This window comes from Mastomys coucha, unplaced genomic scaffold (genome assembly GCF_008632895.1).
Source record: "Mastomys coucha isolate ucsf_1 unplaced genomic scaffold, UCSF_Mcou_1 pScaffold22, whole genome shotgun sequence".
Taxonomy (NCBI): domain Eukaryota; kingdom Metazoa; phylum Chordata; class Mammalia; order Rodentia; family Muridae; genus Mastomys; species Mastomys coucha.
The window spans coordinates 8,024,930-8,045,644 of record NW_022196905.1 but is presented as its reverse complement, the minus strand read 5'-3'; the positions used below and the strand labels follow the sequence as shown (position 1 = coordinate 8,045,644).

Sequence of the window (20,715 nt, the reverse complement as noted above, 5' to 3'; positions counted from 1 at the left end):
TTTTGTTTTTTGGTTGGTTGGTTTGTTTAAGACAAGTTCTTACTGTGTAACTCAGGCTAGTATCCAATGCAGGAAGTGTGATCCTCTTACCTCCATAATGCTGGTATTGGAGGCATGAACTCTACATGTTCTTTTCTGGTTAGTTTCTCAAAGCTAATGCTGCTTAGGAGACAAGTTGGATCAGTAGGGCTACATACACATTTGAAGCATGAGAGCACCTTAGTTATATTTCTCCCCTCCTCCGTCTTTTAATATAGGGTCTTACTGTTTAGTCCAGGCTATCTTTGGATTCTGGCTTGGTTCTTACAGTGTATTTTTTCCTTTTTGTTCAAGGGAAGTGTATGCTTGAAGATTTTGATTTCTTTCAGATAAGATCTTACTGTGTATCTCAGTCTGGCATGGCCTTTGTCAGTGATTCTAGCCCAGGGTGGCTTCACATTTAAGACTCCTTGTCTCAACTTTTCAAGTTCTGGGTTACTTACATGCATGTGATACCATGTTCTTGGTTTGGATGGTATTTTAATTTTTAAACAAAGTTGAGAATGGAAAGTCATGTAGCTGAGCAGCTTGGAGGTAGAAAATAAATCCTGTAGAGGTTAAGGGGGTAACCAAGACACACTAGGTTGGTTCTTATAGCTACTGTGTACAATGAAAAAAAAATCAATGTTTTAAGATTGTCCTGGCTGAAATGCTCAGACTAAGCTATTCAAAAGATTAACTTGGGGATATTTTAAAAAATAAATCCTTGAAATCACATTTAAAGTTTTGAAAAAAAGAACTTATAAATAGGGCTGGGCATAAAGATGGTAGAGTACGTGTCTAACATGCCATCCCTGGTACCTCATAAACCAGGTAGGGTACAAGGGAACTGGAAAAGTAAAGACATGAGGGACATCAGGGTCATTCTTAGCTACACAGAGATTCAGGTAAGCCAGGGCTAAAGACCATGACAGAGAAACTGGGGGAAAAGAATCAAACAAGAATCTGTAGGTAGCCTTGTCATGGTCACATACATCTGTAGTCACCACACTTGGGAGACTGGTGGCTTACATAGTGAATGAAACCTGTCTGTCTCTGCCTCCACCATCACACCCTTACCCCCAAAGTAAAACAACTTTGAGAGTTATGGAATCATAATGGACTCAAATTGAAAAATAGATTGGTTTAGTAAGTGGGGCAGTAAAACACTAGGAAAGGTGATGGAACCTAATAAGTAATGAAATTATTGAATAGCTTAGTAATGCAATTTTGTTACTTGTTTCATAATAATTAGGTAAAATTTATGAAATCTTAAGTATTTGTGTGAATAATGTTGAAGTAAATTTACTTGACTAGAAAGCTTGAGTGTTAACTGCTGTCCAAACTTCTTAAGTAACTCCATCTTTTTTTTTTTTCAGTAATCTATGCCAGCAATTATGACAATGTTAGCAGACCATGCAGCTCGTCAGCTGCTTGATTTCAGCCAAAAACTGGACATCAACCTTTTAGACAATGTGGTGAATTGCTTATACCATGGAGAAGGAGCCCAGGTAAAGTAGATGACCAAAACCTTATTAATAAAATTATTAAAATGTAACAAGTAGTTGAGAATATTTCTTTTTATAAAATATATTTTATATTTTATATAAATTTGGAATTATTTGCTAATGAGAAGTAGTCTGGGGAAAGTATTGATGTTGATTGTGGTCAAGAGGGAAAATTAGGAATATGCTTGTCTGGCTTTTCTATATTTTATTTTTCCTTTTGAGACAGTCTCAACTGTTGACTAGGCTGACGGCATGCACCACCAATCCAGGCTCTTTTATTCAGAGTTGTGAGCCATCCGATTTTGGATGGTAGGAACCGAATGCTGGAACTGCAGAAACTCCAGCCTTCATATGTCAATTTTGCAACTTATTAAAGTATTCTTGTTCTGGGTATGATGATGGATGCTTGTAACCCCAATATAAAAGAGGTTCTTTTATATATATTTTGGAATATATATACATATATATTCTAATATATGTTTCAAATAGTGAATAGTCTTTATTTTTGATGAATATGGGCGTTTGCCTAAATGTCTTTGTATCATTTTGTGCTCCTGGCTCATGGAGGCCAGAAGGTGGAGCCAGATCCCTTGGACTATAGTTACAGGCATTGAGCTACCATGAGGATCATCAAACCCAGAACATCTGGAGAAGTAGCCACTATTCTTAACAGCTGAATTATCTCTCCTGTCCTTGTCTTTTCTGAGATGGATTTCTCTGTGTAAGAGCCCTGGCTGTCTGGAACTCACTCTGTAGCCCAGGCTGGCCTTGAACTCAGATCCTCCTGCTCTGCCTCCTGGGTGCTGGGACTAAAGGTGTGTCACCACCATTGCCTGACTTAATTTTTTAAAAATATTGTTATATTCTCTTTTTTTAAAAAATGTACTTTGGTATATTTCCTGAGTGCATGCTTGTGTGAGAAGGTATCAGATTGCCTGGAAATGCAGTTATAGACAGTTGTGAGGGGCCATGTGGGTGCTGGGAATTGAACCTGGATTTTCTAGAAGAGCAGCCAGTGCTCAAAACCACGGAGCCATTTTACTAGCCCTCACTGCTCGACTTTTAATATCCTTTTTTTTTAGTGGACTTTAACATTTGTTTTTATGAGTGTGTGTTGGTGAGTATTATGCCACCTAGTTGCTTATATGGAGTCAGGATTACTGTCCTGTGGATTCTGGAGATGAGACTCAAATGGTTATGGTTACTTATTGACCATCTTACTGACCTCTGCTCCAAATTTTTAAACATTGAAATTGCAGAGGTCTTTCATGTATTTATCTAAAAATCAATATGAGCCAGGTGTGATGCACTCCTTTATTTTTGGCACTCTAAGAGGCGGAGGCAGGAAGAAGTTAAGAGATGAGCTCAGTCTACATAGTGAGTTCCAGGCTAGGTAAGAACTTAAAAAAAATGTGAGTTTTTGATTTTGATTTGAATTTTGTGTTCTTGAAAAGATATTCTGTTAGTGTGGATAATTACCTTTAAAAAAAAAAGCTATAATTTGATGATTGAACACTTAATTATAAAATAGGTGGTTTGCCTATGGTCCTGGCACTTGTGACAGAGGCAAGTTTCAGGTTAGCCGTAGCTCTGAAAGGAAACTGGAAAGAAAAGGTATGAGACAGGAGTATATGTAGATTATTAAAGCCATCTAATAAATGCAAAATTCTGAAACTTTGTAGTAGTTTTGAGTAAAATTCTGTGTAGTTGGCCTAGTGATGTGTAAACAACCTGAATTTAGTCTGGGATCCACCTGGTGGAAGGAGGGAAGGCACTTCAAAAGGTTATTTGTCTTCTGACTGAGATATACACTTACTCTCACACACAAATGTACATGTTGAAAAATAAGAGTACAGTGCTCTGAAATTGGGGCAAAAATCCTTCAGTAGAAGTTTGTTGTGGTGGAGCATCTTTTTCATTATCCCAGCACTAGGGACATAAGAGGATTAGGATTTAAGATTAACTTCTATGGGCCGGGTTCAAGGCCAGTCTGGAGTACTTTTTATTTTTGACCCTAAAGTCTTGTACCATGACAGTGTCTAACAGTGAAACTATTATTGCCAGAACATTAGATTCTTTGGACAGTTATCTGCTGGAATTTAATTTTGTTATGTATGGGGTTTTGGGTAGGTTGAGACAGGGTCTCACTGTGTAACCGTGTTTGTCCTGGAACTAACTCTGTAGACCAGGCTGGCCTTGAACTCAGATCTGTGTACCCTGCCTCCCAAGACATTCAGCATTCTTGTTTAATCTTGGGTGTACTCATGCATTTTAGAAACCTTGAAAGGGGGGTATTGTCTATAAAGTGTTAAAAATGAATGAGAAACTATGCACAGGTACTTTCATTCACTTAGGACGGAGAGCTTAAGGGTGGGTTGGAGAGATGGCTTTACAGTTAGAATGCTTGTTGCTTTTGCAGAGGACCCAGATTTTGTGCCTGGTACCCACATGAAGGCTCATAACTACCGTGAATTCTAATTTTAGGGGATCTGAGGGCTCCTGACCACTGAGGGCACAAAGCACGAATATGGTGGCCATATATATGCAGGCAAAGCACTAATATATATAAAACTCAACTTTAAAAATAGTTAAGGGTGGGGATTGGAGTGATGGCTCAGCGGTTAAGAGCACTGACTACTCTTCTGAAGGTCCTGAGTTCAAATCCCAGCAACCACATGGTGGCTTACAACCATCAGTAATCAGATCTGGCACCCTCTCTTCAGTCGTGTCTGAAGAACAGCTACAGTGTATTTAGATATAATAAATAAATCTTTAAAAAATTAAGGGTTAAATCAAAACAAATGAGCAGAGAAGAAAATTTTCATGGGCTTTTACCCCCCTGTAAAGATTTATTTTACTTTATGTATATGAAGTTTTTGCCGGTATGCATACATGTGCACCATATTTCTGCCTGTTGGATCCCCTAAAACTAAGGTTATAAATGGTAGTTAGCCACCAATGGTAGTTGCAGTAACAACTGATGCTTTTAATTGCTGAGCCATCTTGCCAGATACACACACACACACATACTGCCCCCTTCTGTTTGGAGACAAGATTTTGCTCTGGATACTAAGCTGACCTGGATATCTTTATAGCCCAGGCTGGTCTCATTCTCTGAAGTACCTAGTTTTGTTTGTTTGTTTTTGTTTTTTTAATGTAGAAAAGGTGGAAGCAGGGTAATCAGCATTCAAACCCATCCTGAATTACATGAGAATTTAGTCTCAACAAAAATGTTTATAAATACATTTTATTTCTGAGAGCAGTTGTTAGCTTTTCCGGTAACAAAATGACAAAATAAGGTGTAGAAATTGTAATCTATCACATAGATAGGCTCCTGTCTTTTGAGATAGATCTCATACCTACCCTAGGATGTCTTCAGGATGACCTTGAACTTTTGATCCTTCTGCCTCGCCATTGATAGTGCTAGGATTACAGTCATGTCCCACACCATCAGGCTCATGCAGTGCTGGGGACTGAATCCAGAGCTTCTTCCATGCTAGGTAGGCATTCTCCTAGCTGAGAATTGCTTTGTTCTTGAATTCACAATCCTTCTGCCTCCACCTACAGTAGTGGAATTGTATACAAGTGCTACTCCTCAATCCCTATTTATTATATATGTTGTTTCCTTATGAATGCTCCAATTACATATTAATTTCCTTATGGAGCCCTTACTTGTTACTCATGTACAGAATATTGCCTACCTTATAAAATTTAGTGATAAAGTCTGTAAAGACTATTGCTGTGTACTTTGACAGTGAGGTAGACACTCTGGCTAATAAGAAGGGTACATTTTAAGCCATTTGAGATGGTTTATAAACCTATAATCTTAGCTCTGAATGCTGAAGCAGAATGATCACAGGTTTGAGGATGTCTGTAATTTAGCAAGGTTCTATCTCAAAAGTTTAGGAAAGCCTAGAAATGTTAACTCAGTGATTATCTAGTATTCAGGAGACCTTTGATTCAAATCCCAGTGCTGAAGAAATGGAAAAAGAGGGATGCATTTTGGTGTGTATACTCAGGAAAAAGACTAGGCCTGGTTTAATTCCATTGTTAATCTCATGATAGGTGATTATAATGTAAAGTGAAGTTTATGATCTTTGGGATATGGGTCCTAAATGGCAAAGTAGGTCACTAGGGACAGGGCTAGAAAGTTATACCTCACTGGGCAGTGGTGACGCAAGCCTTTAATCCCAGCACTTGAGAGGCAGAGGCAGGAGGATTTCTGAGTTTGAGGCCAGCCTGGTCTACAGAGTGAGTTCCAGAACAGGCAGGGCTATACAGAGAAACCCTGTCTCGAGAAAAGCAAAAACCAACAACAACAACAACAAAAAACTCATAGATGAGCATGTTTCTGCTTCTGAGTGCCGGCATTATAAACCTGGAGTGGTGGCCCTTTAATCCCAGCACTTGGGAGACAGGCAGGCAGATCTGAGTTCCAGGACAGTGAGGGCTACATACAGAAACCCTGTATTGGAAAAGAAAAAGAAAAAGGGGTAGGAAATGAAAACGCAAAACTGTAGTAGTTAGAGGCAGCAGAGATGGTCCAGCAGTCAAGAAGATGTGCTCTTCAAGAGTGAAGATCTGAGTTTGGTTCCAAGCATCCACTTCAGGCAGATCACAAACACCTAGGGGAATCCACACCTGCACTCACCCCTCCCCAACGCCCCCCCCCCCCCAGTCTATTTTTTAGCCAGTTAGCAAAAAAAAGAAATAGTGGTTGTGTTTCTTATTTTTATTTATTTATTTTCTTTTTTTTTTAGGGGGGGGGTTGAGACAGGGTTTCTCTGTGTAGCCCTGGCTGTCCTGGAACTCACTCTGTAGACCAGGCTGGCTTTGAACTCAGAAAACCACCTGCCTCTGCCTCCCAAGTGCTGGGATTAAAGGCATGCGCCACCACAGAGTCCAGCAGTTGTGTTTTTAAAAATATTTTGTATTGTATTGAATATTTTTACCTCTTGTATTGCTAAGCAACAGAAATGCTTTTACCTTTAATAGCATGGGGCAATATTAGATTTTTTTCTCCTTTATTTTTTGTTCCTATTTTGATGTTTAAGTCCCTTTGAGACTGTAAGGTGAGAAGAGTGGGATATAGGACAGAGTAGAGAAGTTACCAGGGTCAAATACTGGACCATTAGCAAAGGACATCGTGTTTTTTGTGGAGATTGAAACAAAGGTTATATGTGGAAAGTGTTTGAAGTATGATGCTCAGCAAAAGTGCTCTAACCCCATGTGACCTGTGACTCCGGCCTGCAGGCGAGTAAGTCCTGGGTTCGGAACAGTCACGTCTGGACCAAAGAATGAATGAGAGAGTAGCAGTTGGGCCAAGTAAGGCTTACTAGGAAAACTCATGATTTATACTGTTTTACAAGTTCACACTGCAGTTATTGTCAGGGAGTCCATTAAGATTAGACACTAGACTCTACACAGCTTTGGGGGTGGTGATGGTCATTTGTAATCTTAGAACACAGAAGCCAGAAGCTTGTAGTTTGCAAGCAACTGAGTTCTTTCAAATTCCACAGTGGCTTTTACAACCATAATATATGTTGAGTGTATTTCTAATAGGGTGGTGTATGTATATGCAGATGCCCTTAGGCCAGAAGAGAATGTTAATTGATCCCCTGGAGCTGCAGTTACAGGCAGTTGTGAATCCTGGTAACTGAGCCTGGGTCTTGAAAGAGTTCATTTCTCAAATGTTTCCAGAAAGTGAAGTATCACTGTGCTGTTAGGGTGTGTGCTATTCTCTGTACCTTACATTTTAATGAATTCTAAAGGGACACTAACTAAAATGCTTTTGGTATAACATTCTAGCAAAGAATGGCTCAAGAAGTACTGACACATTTAAAGGAACATCCTGATGCTTGGACACGCGTCGACACAATATTGGAGTTTTCGCAGAACATGAACACGAAAGTAAGCAAGTGGTGGTTTAAAGACATTGTTCTTTTCTTCCAGTCGTAAACTTTGAGGAAGGTATCTCATTTTTAGTATTAGCAGTTGTTACCAAATCATTTTATATTGCTAACTTATTTCAAAATTAACTCTAAAGCTTAGAATTCTTGCAAATAGTCCTAAGAATTATGAAGTTTTTTTTTTTTTTTTTAATAATTGGGACTAGTGTGCAAGGTGTTTTTTTCCTTTTGGGGGTGGCTGGGTATTTTTCCATTTAAGAACATGTGTATAGGTCTTAGTAGCGTAAGTCGTAAAAGAGATGAGACATAACATTATTTTGGGCAATTAATACAATATTGGTTAGGCACCACCAACACCCAGTATGGACAGCTTAAAATCCTACTCCGTGGTACCAGTATTTTCAATGAGACAGCACTCAGTTTTTATTTGCACTTGAAAATGTTATAACTCAGCCGGGCAGTGGTGGCGCACGCCTTTAGTCCCAGCACTTGGGAGGCAGAGGCAGGTGGATTTCTGAGTTCGAGGCCAGCCTGGTCTACAGAGTGAGTTCCAGGACAGCCAGGGCTATACAGAGAAACCCTGTCTCGAAAAATCAAAGAAAAAAAGAAAAGAAAAAAAGAACATGTTGTAACTCAGGGCTTTTTTTTTTTTCCTTGAGTTTGAACTGAAGGGTTGATCAAAATGTGTTCTGACTGTTTAATGCTTGGTGATTCACGCTTCTCTTTAAACGCCTTAAAGTAATAAGATGCCATGGCACTCTGTTTAATACACAAAGGGTTTCTACTTTATATACATTGTGTTAAAACAGAAAAATAGCCATGTGCACATCTGTTTATGAGATCAGAGTGTGTTAGTTAACAGTTTTAAAATATTAATTAGTTTTGACATCTTGTAAATCTTAAGGCAAAAATACAGCCCAGAACTTCCTCAAAGTGCTAACCTTAAGTAACATAACAGTGTTTGCCTGTTTGCTTGCCTGGTAAATTTTGCTTTTTATACTGACAGACATTACTAATGTTTAAGTTGATTTATCAACAGTATTTTTAAAAACTCAAATTTGTCTTGTGAAAAATGAGATGATTAGAGGAACAGAAAGAAAGCAACAGGTAAAGAATTCTTCAATTTACATAAATTACAAATGATTTGGTGCTAAATTTATGCACTATGACATTTGGCTTTTATGCAATCATTTTTTTTCTTTAAAGATGTTAACACTACCTGATATTAATCATAATGTTCCATTATGTTGATTGCTTGTAATAGGAAGAAAAGGGGTGTCTTCCTGTGCAACTGACACAGCTAGGCTTTGACGGCAGGCCTCCACAAGGTCTACCCTTTTGATTCCCTTTAACTGAATTCTGTTCATCAATTGTTTTTGTTTCATGGGTGGTGGGTGGGGAAAGGGGAACTCAATGTATAAATAAGTATTTCTAAGGGCTCAGATTTCTGCCATAGGGATCATTTCATGCGTTTGTTTTTTCATGTAGTCTTTGCTGTTATCTGTCCCTCATCTTCATAGCTCAGCAGTGGATTACTCAAGTTTTGAGATTTAAAGAAGTAGGGTTTTTTTTTTGTGTGTGTGTGTGATTTGGTTTTGTTGTATCATTTATGAAGAAAATTATTTTCCCAAAGGAACAAGAATTCTCTTTCCAAGTTTCATGTCCAGAGTCATTAGGATGTTAGGGCTTAGAATGTGGTGATGGGAACATCTACACATGCACCTTTGACCACATGTGTAGGATCCTTTTGTTGGGCTCTAGTCCTCCAATTAAAATCGTGTGTTGAGTAAGCTGATCCTACTTCTATAATTGTTGAAAGGGTTGTAGGTAGTTAATTAATATAGCAGTATTAATCATTATTAATAAGTATATGAACAAATATAGTAATGGAAGTGGGTGTTTTCAATTGAAAAAACAGTAATAAGGTCAAGTAAAATAAATACCTTAAGAGTTTTCTGTTTTTCTTTTTTTTTTGAGTCTGTTGTATTTATGGTGCTTGTTTCTTGGTGCTCCATGGGTCTTTTTAGTTGGTTACTAATTAGCAAGAGGACAATATTCTGTAACGGTTAGATTTCTGTTTTGATTTTTTTCTTTTGAATCTTTAGGTAGTGTGATTTGTCCTTGAAGAAATTTATAGAATAGTAAGTTTAATGCTCAGAGGAATTTTTGTCTTTTATATGCTTCTGAGCACCAGTTCCTGACCAGAATAGTAAGCTTCACTACTGCTGATTATGAAATACTGCAGTGACATGTATTTTCTTAATTTCAGATTTTGTTTTGGTCTCATTCTTATTTTAGACTACTTTAAGGAATGTTCCGTAAATACAGAGTTTGAGTAGAGGTTGCAAAAAAATTATTGTTAAGTATGGAATATTAAAATGAAAGAAAACAGCAAAAACACTTAAGCACAATGTAGTTTGGGACAGTCTATATTGTGCTGTGGCTAAAATGAGCATTTATATGATCCCTTTGGTTGAAATACTAATGCTCCTATTTTATTGTGTAAATGACTAACAACTTTAAAGATGAACTCTTATTCTCAGCCAACACTTGCAATCTGAGGCTATGTCTGTGTGAATGAGTTTACCTTTCAGGTATTACAGCTGGTTTTTGAATGCCAAAACTACATTTTGGTTCCTTTTCTTTCTCCTGCCTATCCACACTAATTGGTCATAGAAATTTTAGGTAGTAAATCTCGGAGCATTATAAATTCTTACATGTTGCTGACTGTTTAGAGTGCATAAGCAGTAGGAGGGATAAAATGGATTGAAAGTGGTGTCTGTTATTTAACTTTTTCACAAATGTAATTACAGCTTCCATGTTTGTAAGGAATACCTGAAAGGTAGATACAGATTGCAACATGCATTTGTATTTTGACTGTGCACAAAAGTTTATCTTTAAATTAGTAGAAATAGAAACTGCATAAGGGTGGGGCTAAAATTGAAAATAAACCCATGGGTTTGTCTTGCTGCTCCTTTAAGTAACACACCAGTGATGCTTAAACACTGTATAGAACTTATCTGTGACAGACAGTACTTGATATTTGGCTGAAAGCTTGTAACTCCTAGAGGGTGGTAGGAAGCTTGAGAGCATCCAAGCTACTAAATTTTTAGGAGCCTGGTTGTGTTAATGTGTGAGCCCATGAGCAGTCACTTACACTATGAATTCCTATTTGGCTGTTACTTTTCCCTCTACAGATAAGCCCATTTGGCTGCTAAAGGGCTTTTTATTTGGTTCTTCCTCCTGGTGTGAGCATGTATAAACAGCAGGACGTTACGTAGAGTAGTAAACAGAAAATGAGGAAAATGCATGAACTCTCAGCTTAGGGGTGAATAGATCCTTGTTTAATATATGTAATTAAATTTGATAGCGTAATGTTTTTGAAATGTTAGCTATAAATGTGTGAGTGTTTGTCCATTTGTGAATCCTAAAAGGTCCTAGTCCTGTGCCAAGAAATTCATAGTTCTATTCTCCAATTTTCAGTACTATGGACTACAGATTTTGGAAAATGTGATCAAAACAAGGTGGAAGATCCTTCCAAGGAACCAGTGTGAAGGTAGGAAACAAACAGCACAAAAGCACAATCAGTGCATACTTTGGCACCTGATACTTTTATTACAGTTGAGTTGATTGATGTTAAATGGCAGGATCTGTTTGTATTGTCCTGCAAGCTATCTTTTAGAGGAAAGAGGCAACCATTACTAGTTACATCTGTACCAAAGGAAATAGCACCCTGTTATGTGTGAAGGAGGCAGAGTGATTGGGAATGCAAGTCCTGGGCTATACAAGCTACAACTCAATTTAAAAAAACAGGGTCAGTATGATGGCTTAGCTGGTAAGACAACTGTTTTTCTCAGACCCCTACATTGGTACCATTCAGGACACAGCACAAACACCAAACACATGCACACAATAAATAAAGACCAAAGATAAGCTGGTATATAGTTTTACCAAGGATGACCATGCAGCTTCAATTCCTGGGACCTATGTAGAGGAGCCAACTCATGAAGCTGTGCTGTTGGCAGATCTATCCCCATACCTGTGTGCACACAGAAGAAATAAGTTAATAGTTTTAACGAAAAGCCCCTGACTTCTAAGTGATGTGATTGTGGAATTGCATTATGGGTATGTATTACCATACCCAGCTAACGATACTTTATGGAAAAAAAAAGTAGCAAGTTAGGGAAGTGGCTCAATTGTTAGGTGCTCAAACTGTTCTTTTAGATGACTTGAATTTAGTTTCCAGATTTGGAGGCCAAATGACAACTTTGTTTTGGGTTTCTCCTTCTGCCATTAATTACATGGGGTTTCTGGAATTGATCTCAGGTCACATAGCTTGTATGACAGGTATTTTTACCCAGTGGGCCATCTTGCCAACCTCTGTATAGGTCTTAATTCATTTATGTTTGTCTTCACATTTTAAGTGTGCCATGTGTGTGCAGGTGCCTTTGGAGGACAGAGGTTGGTTGGATCTCCTAGAACTAGAGTTATAGCCCCAGAAAGCTTAGAATTGACTGTGGGTGCTAGAAACCAAACCTGGATTCTCTGAAGGAGCAGTCAATGTCTTCTTTTTTTTCTTCCTTTTCTTTTTGTTTTTGTCTCCCCTCCCCCCTTTTGGGGGAGAATAGGTGGAGAGAGTCTTTGTCCATCCTTTCCCTCTGAGGGACAGAAGGAAGTGACAGATTTTTTGGTGCTAGAGTTAAAAGTAATGAAATTTAGCGTGGGCCTTTAATCCCAGCACTTCAGAGTCAGAGGCAGGCAGATTTCTGAGTTAGAAGCTATCCTGTTCTACAGAATGAAGTTCAGTAGTACATCCAGGGCCACACAGAGAAACTGTCTCTAAAAAAAAAAAAAAATCTAAACAAGGTGGCTGGAGAGATTGATCAGAGGTTAAGAGCATTCAATTCCCAGCAAGTACCTGATGGCTCATAGCCATCTACAAAGAGATCTGGTGCCCTCTTCTGGATTGCAGGCATAACACTTTATATGTAATAACTTTTTTTTCTTTTAACAAAGCAAAAAATTTGTAAGGAACTTCCAAAGTTTGTGATGGGAACTGGGCACAGGGACTTTAGAAGGACAGGAAGCACACTTAGCCCCTGCATCATTTTTCTAGCCCTGTTCCTGTTTGTATGTATGTATGTATGTATGTATGTATTTATTTATTTATTTATTTATTTATTTATTTATTTATTGGTTTTCTGAGACAGGGTTTCTCTGTGTAGCCCTGGCTGTCCTGGAACTCTGTAGACCAGGCTGGCCTCGAACTCAGAAATCTGCCTGCCTCTGCCTCCCAAGTGCTGGGTTTAAAGGTGTGCACCACCACCGCCCAGCTGTTGATCTTTTTATTGGGATAATTTCCTATTATATATAGTCAGGTTGTTTTATAGGTGAGGATGACTTCCTCCACCTCAGGACTGGGAAGACAGATCTGAGCCACCACAGCTTTGGGATCAAACCCAAGACTTCCAACATTGTTGACAAGCATTCTACCAACTTGAACTATGCCCTGGCCATAGCCTTTAAGTTTGATTGAAAATGAAATGTTATAGGGATTATTGTGTACATTCTCCATGGATGTCCAATGCTATCATAATAATCAAGTTAGTAACTTCAAAGAAGCCAACCTATTTGATTGTGATTAAACATACCCGGAATCCCAGGCAGTGTGGAGGCAAAGGAAGATGATTTCCATCTTTGTTCTATAGCAAGTACCAGGTCTTATAGGCTGACACTCTCTGGAAGCTCAGGTCTGTATTGAAGTCCTGAGCAGCTTCTCTCTTTTGGCTTCTGACACGGCCTGGGCTCCAGTGTTACCCCAGTGCTAGTAACTCTACCTTTCCAGTACAGGTGCATCTGTTTTTTGTTTGCTGTCTTTCTTTTCCAGACAGTGTTTTCTGGTGCCATCCTAGCTGTCCTAGAACTTACTCTGTCCTCATACTCAAGATACCCACTTGTCTCTGCCTCTCAAGAGCTGGGACTAAAGAAAGTGTGTACCACCAGGCCAGGCTAATACACATTCAAGGGAGAGACTCTTGTGCTAGTTATTTCTGTGTTGCTATACCTTTTACTGACCTGCAAGCAGTCATCTTTGTACTTCTGTGTAAACTTTTCTTACCTTCATTTCTGTCAGAGTGTCTCAAACCATTACAAGCACATTCATTGGTTCCATGTAAACATAAATCCCAGCACTTTGAGCTTTGTGTAAGTGAGACTGGTTCTGAAATGGCATTTTTACTGTAAAGATTGCTTATATTTATAGGTATGCATGTGTATGCCCTTGAATGTATATATGAACACCAAGTACCTTCAGGGGCCAGAAAAGGGCACAGGATTCCATGGCTCTTGAGTTAGACCTTAAGAATGGGGGCTAGGAGCCAAACTTGAGTCCTCTGCAAGATCAACAAGCACTCATAACTGCTGCTGCCATCTCTCCTAACTTTTTAAAAAGCCATCTTAATGAGAAAGAGTTAATGTGTAATAGCGGTGATGGGGGGAAGAACTTGGTTACAGTGTTAAATTTTGTTCTGCATTGCTGTAATGGCCACCTAGTCTTAAGCCAGAAAATAACATCTATGTGTTTTGTGGTTTTTAGTGTAGGGTTTTATTTGTTTGAGGAACTGTAGACCGAGGAGATCAAGAACTCACTTTTGGTAATGCCGGTCAGCAGATGTAAATCATCACACTTGGCTGAAGTTTAAGGTTGTCTTGTCTCCCATATACTTTTTTTTTATTTCTGGAACTTGTTCTGTAGACTAGTTTGGCATCGATCTCAGGAATCCACTTGTCCTCTGCCTTAGGCCAGACCAGCTACAGGAAATAAGAAATACTGTTTTATTAGGCAGAGGAAAAATGATTACTTCATTAATAAATGCTAAAGCAGTAAGTGATCCTTTGAAGAAAATGTACCTATAGTCTTAAACTGGTATGGATTCTTGTTGCAAAAAATAGAGGATAGTTGCAAAGGAAAAATTCTGGATTGGAGATGTCTTAGCAATTATGAGCCCTTGCTGCTCTTCCTGGGTTCAGTTCAAAGCACCCAAGTTACCTAGCTCTTGACATCTTTAATTGTTCATCTTTGCTCTGTGGGCTTTCATACACAGGTGACATACAATCACAGACAAATACATGGCAAAGTTTAAAAAGTTTGTAGCTGTACAGTGGTGGGCACATCTTTAATTCCGGCTCAGGAGGCAAAGGCAGGCAGATGTCCGAGTTTGAGGACAGCCTCGTCTTAAAAGAAAGAAAACATAAAATAAAATATGATTAAAAATACGTAATTTAGGTATGCTTTCATGGTCCTATAATCACAAGTTTGGAGTTCAAGTGTGCGTGGTTCATTGTTTTTAAATATTGAAATTGGTTTCAAATATTTAGTCAGGCTGGCCAGAGCTTAAGCCAATTGAATATTGCCTTCTCAGCTATTAAACCAGGGCAGATATAACAGAGGAAGATAGCTAGTTCATGGCTAGCCTAGGGCTACATAGGTCCTGATTTTTTAGTTTAAAATCAAAATCATGAAAGAGAACATTCGTTAACATATTTTGAAGTGTTCACTCTCAAACCTAGGGAATTTTGTGTGATAGGCAAGTGCTTTACTATTGAATACTGAACTATATCCAAAGTCATAATTGGCATTCTTTGCAGTTGCCAGTACTGGGGAAGGAATTGGAGTTTGAAAGTAGCTCTGCTCTCTACTAAGTCCTAAATATTTGTCAGCATAGAGAAAGATTGTGATTTTCTTTTTTAATCTAAGAGTCACATTCTAGCCCTCAGGTGTTCTAACTCCTTAGTGCAGGGGTTACAGGCATAAAACTTCTTTCCCAATTTAAGTTTATGTTAATTTTAAAGTTAATTTTTTATGTCTTACATATTTTTATAGGAATAAAAAAATATGTTGTTGGCCTCATTATCAAGACATCCTCTGACCCAACTTGTGTAGAGGTAAGGAAATGTTAGTTTTTAAGTTTTATTTTAATGTGTGTGTGTGCATGTGCATGAGAGTGTGTGTGTCATGGGAGGTCAGAAGACAACTAAGAGTCAGTTTTTCCCTCCTCTCCCATCCATGTGGGGCTAAAGAGTGAATTCATGTTTTATACTCTAAGCCATCTCAGATGCCCCAGAGATTAATGTTTTTTTTTTTTTTTTAAATTAAATTTAATAATATTCTGTGTGTATGTTTGTAAACACTTGTGCTATTTGAGGTTACAGGGCAATTTTTGGGAGTTGGTTCTTCTACCATGTAGATCTAGAGACTTGGTGGCAGTTGGCTTTACAGACTGAACTACTTCCCTGGTTCCCAGACAATGTATTCAAAAAGGAAAATTATTTAAATATTAGTCTGTTTTTCATGGTCCCAGAAGCATGCATATTTCTAATAGATATAATTATTTCTTATGATCATGTTTGTATTGAATCTTTAGGCACTTATTTACTCTGACCCCTTTCTTCTCCCTCCCTGCCCCCCAGAAAGAAAAGGTGTATATTGGGAAGTTGAATATGATTCTTGTTCAGGTAAGCTTTATATTTATTACCCATCTTCCTCAGAAAAATTGAATGATTGTTACACTTAACGTATGGATCTTTTCTTATCCTATATGTGAATATAATTTTAAAGTTTTTATTTTTAATTATGTATAAATGTATGCCTGCCAGTGGGTATATGCATGTAAGTTAAGGTTCCCACAAAGGCCAGAAGGCATATGAAACTTCTGGGCTGGAATTAAAGATAGTTATTACTGACATGGTCCCTGGGAATTAAAGTTAGGTTTTTGGTTAACATTTCATAAGTCAGTGGTGATAAGGGTCATCAATTATTTTAAGGCTCAGATATATGGATGTAATTATGAATTGGATTATATATTGGAGTTTGAAATTTTCAGTGTGACTGGATTCTTAGACTTCGCCTGCTACTGTGCATTTATTCATTTATATGTGGCTCTTTAATCCCAGTTTATGGATCCTTGCATGGAATGTGGCCTCCTAGTTAATCTCCATATGTTTCTTTCCAAACCATCCATATAGGCTTTGAAGTTTGGAATATTTATATTAGCCTGTTTTCTCTATTGACCCCCAAAAGACCATCCTTTTGTAGAATATTTGGAGTGTACTTGGCTGTGACACTGTCCAAATTTCAAAAATCTAATACATTTAATTGGTGTTTTAATAGATGGCTCTGTCCATGCTTGAGCTCTCTGCTTCAAAGCTTATACAATGTTCAAACCAGGGCCTGGTGGCATTGAGTCATGTAAGAGCCCGAATTCAGCTTCAGCACTACACTATAATGTTACGACTAGAGTATATCCAACAAAAAATGTCTGTTTTGGTATAGTAGGGATTCATCCCAGAGGCTGATAGACTAGATGAACATTTAGCCTAGCCCCTAAACCTGTCACCCTTCATCATTTAATTAGGCCTTATAGCTTCGGGGAATACATATCAAGTGAATAATATTCATACACATTAGAACACAAATAAATGTCAGGGTAACTGAATGGGGTCTCTGTTTTATATTTTATATTATGTGTGGTATATTAATGGGGGAAGTGAGTAACACTCTGGCTTTGACGATGTTTTGTCTTTGTCAAATGAAGTGAAATGAACATTTCATTTTTAATTGTAGATACTTAAGCAAGAGTGGCCTAAGCATTGGCCAACTTTTATCAGTGACATTGTTGGAGCAAGTAGAACCAGTGAAAGTCTATGTCAAAATAATATGGTGATTCTTAAACTCTTGAGTGAAGAAGTGTTTGATTTCTCTAGTGGACAGATAACGCAAGTTAAAGCAAAGCATTTAAAAGACAGGCAAGTATTTATGTTTTAAATTAACACATGCTATATGAAGCTCTCTAAGTGTAAATGTTTTTAATGAAATCTGATCGTCAGTGTTTATATTACTGGGGGGGGGTAGGACTCCCCAGAAGTCAGCATTTATGTTGTCCTTCCTTTCTAAATTATGTTGTTGTTGTTTTTTCATAGCATGTGCAATGAGTTTTCACAAATATTTCAGCTTTGTCAGTTTGTGATGGTAAGTGGTTTTAATTTTCTTCTTTTATAAATAAGAGTTAGAGGAAAGTAGTATATTTATGGTATGATGTTTTGTGTTTCCAGGAAAATTCCCAAAATGCGCCTCTTGTACATGCTACATTAGAAACGCTGCTGAGATTTCTGAACTGGATTCCACTGGGATACATCTTTGAGACTAAGTTAATCAGCACATTAATTTACAAGGTAAAGCCAGTACATTTCAGTTTGTTTCTGCATAACAAGTCGTTTTTCTTCACCACTACTCTACTCACTGTGTCTGAAATGAAGGGACTGCTTTCAAGGTCCTTGCTAGCAATTGTTTAATATGAATCTCTATGTGGGGTTTGTTTGTTTTCTTTAGCTCAGGATTAGTGGTAGCTGTTAGTTCTAATACTACAGAGTCTGAAGCAGAAGGTCTTTAATAGTGCATTAATTTAATATTGTGTGTATGAGTGGGCATGGTTGTGTGGAGATGTTATAGGTTAACTTGATTGAGATTTGGTTTGCTGCACCATGGGTTTTGTGGGGAATGGACATCAGGTCCTTTTTCTTTTTCTTTTTTTTTGTTTTTTAACCTGTTGAGCCATCTCAGAGGCCCCAGATCCAAGGATTTCGAGTTTGAGGGTGGCCTGAATTACATAGCAGGGTACAGTGGTTCATGTCTGTTAATGTACTTGTTCAAAGTTAAACAAGATCTGTGTGAGCCACACCCAAGTTGAAAGCTTTATTTCCAGTATTTTATCTGTGTGATTCCGGCTTAGCCCAGGACTTTAAGGACTACATAGTAAGGGGCTGGAGAGATTGCTCAGCAATTTAGAGCACTGACTGCTCTTTCAGAGGTCTGGAGTTCAGTTCCCAGCCATAATCATCTGTAATTGGATCCAGTGCTCTTTTCTGGTTTGTCTGAAGAGAGATAATCTACTCATACATAAATAATTAAAAAAAAAAAAGACTACATAGTAACACCATTTCTCAGAAAAGGCCAATAATCACCACTGTATTAAGTGCGAAGACTGGAGATTGTACTTTAAGTGAGGAAAAAGCTTGCCTAGCATTTCGAGGTTGTACATCCTTGGTGCTGTCAAAAACAAGAATGCTATTACTGGTATAATTAGTAAATTGCTTTCTTTTGTTTGAGTCACAGTGAAGTAAAACGGGTGTTTACTTCTGTAAAGTGGGGGGAAATTGTACATTATATATAATTGCTTGTCCCCAGGATCATACTCAGATCATCAGTCTTAGTTGCAAATGCTCCAACACTGTGGTCAAAAAAAATCTATTTTACCTGATAAATTAGAGTAACATGCACCTGGTTGTTGCTACTTGACAAATTAACAACCAAGGATATGCTAGATATCCTTGAATTTCTTCATAGTATTACTAGTCTTGGTTATATTAATTATCTCCTTAAGACCCTGTTTTTTGGGGATTATAGAAGTGGTAAGGGCATCATGGTCCATGTTAGCTTCAAATTAGTTGATATGTAAGTGGACAACATTTTCTCTTTGACCATTGTTTAGTCTCCTACAAAGTATGTACTGTACAGTGGTGTCTAGCTAATGTCTGTTTTCAATGTTTTCTTCAGTACTACCGTTGAACATTTATACTTTGGTTATTTTATTTTGTAATGAACCCTATTAATTTTTTTTGGTTATTTACATTTTTAAAGACAGGGTCTCAAGTCAATCAGACATACATAGATTGGGAAAGTTACCAAACAGGTGCCTCCCGCCTCGTCCCACATAATGGAGATGTAGGTTACTATTTGCTTAGCATGCACAGAGTATTAGGATTTGTTCTCCAGAATCGCTGTAGTTAGTGAACCTCTGTGATGCAAAGCAAAAGGTCAGAAGTTTAAGGTCATCCGAGCAATTTTGAGCTCCATCTGGATCTCTGATATAAAAGAAAAGCACATCCTTAAACATTTTGTTTTATTTTGGGGGGGAATGGGATTTGACTGAATGTATGTATATGTGCCACATGAATATCTGCTGCTCCCGATGTCAGAGTGCGTAGAGGTCAGAAGAGGGTGTTGAATCTCCTGAGACTTGCTGCTTGTGGGTGTTGGGAGTAGAATCTGTGTCCTCTGCAAAAGCACCAAATGCTTTTACCCACACCCCCTTGTCATTTTTAAATAAAACGTTTCTTGTGTTTAACTTTGATTTTTCTTTTAATAAAATAGTTCCTGAATGTTCCAATGTTCCGAAATGTGTCTCTAAAGTGCCTCACTGAGATTGCTGGTGTGAGTGTAAGCCAATATGAGGAACAATTTGAAACTCTGTTTACACTTACAATGATGCAGCTAAAACAGGTATATGCCACTGTCTTGACAGTTGTTTGAACCATTTTATAATGCTTTAGAAATGGTTAGATTCATAACCAGCAACACTGCCAAAAACAAAAACAAAAAAAGGGCAGGTTTAAGTTAAACTGTAAAACAGTTAACTGTAGATCAGCCGTGGTGTGATTGTATGTGTTACATGCAATTTAAAGTAGAAATTTTTATGTTCTTGGAAATATTAAGGCTTTAGGAATACCATGATAAAGTTCTAGAAATTTGTTGAGCTTGAATATTGTGAAGACTGATCACAGTGGGAAACTGACCAGTGCTCCCTCTGACTGACTAAGATCTGTTGCTGGTGTAAAAGAATTGTTTTAAACCCCTATTTGATTTATCTGAATGCACTTACAGTTTTTTGTTGTTGTTGTCTTGAGGACAAGTCTGATAGGAAAGTTCAAAAACTGTAAAATCAGCCTGGATTGACCAGAAACAAATCCAAGATAGTCCTTTGTATGTTATTATTATTAGCAAATGGGTAGTATCATTTTAAGAAGGTTTTTTGATGGTTTCATAATATATAGATTAATAATGGCTTTCAACTTCCAGATGCTTCCTTTAAATACTAATATCCGACTTGCATACTCGAGTGGGAAAGATGATGAACAGAACTTTATTCAAAATCTCAGTCTATTTCTCTGCACCTTTCTAAAAGAGCATGGTCAACTTCTAGAAAAACGACTGAATCTCAGGGAAGCACTCATGGAGGTAGGTCTGGTTCTTGTCATTTATTTCTAAAAAACAGATGCTCTTAAATATGAGCTTGATATGTGTATGGATTTTGGAGACAGGATCCCTGTATGTACACCTGGCTGTCCTTGAACTCATGGAGTAGAGTACGGTGACCTCAAACTCACAGAGATCTTCCTGCCTCTACTTCCCAAATACTGAGATTTTATGCAGGTACTGCCCCCCC

The 20,715-nt window shown here is 37.9% G+C and overlaps 1 protein-coding gene across 1 annotated transcript in view; it reads left to right on the top strand.

Annotated features, from left to right (window-relative positions):
• Positions 1–20,715, top strand: part of Xpo1 (exportin 1) — a 46,871-nt gene that overhangs the window by 5,144 nt on the left and 21,012 nt on the right. Inside the window, exons 2-11 of the mRNA XM_031342298.1 lie at positions 1,398–1,529; positions 7,335–7,436; positions 10,919–10,991; positions 15,318–15,379; positions 15,905–15,949; positions 17,058–17,239; positions 17,414–17,462; positions 17,546–17,665; positions 19,644–19,772; positions 20,349–20,507. Coding sequence (XP_031198158.1) covers positions 1,404–1,529; positions 7,335–7,436; positions 10,919–10,991; positions 15,318–15,379; positions 15,905–15,949; positions 17,058–17,239; positions 17,414–17,462; positions 17,546–17,665; positions 19,644–19,772; positions 20,349–20,507 — 1,047 coding nt within the window. The 5' untranslated portion in view covers positions 1,398–1,403. The remainder of the gene's footprint in view (positions 1–1,397; positions 1,530–7,334; positions 7,437–10,918; positions 10,992–15,317; positions 15,380–15,904; positions 15,950–17,057; positions 17,240–17,413; positions 17,463–17,545; positions 17,666–19,643; positions 19,773–20,348; positions 20,508–20,715) is intronic.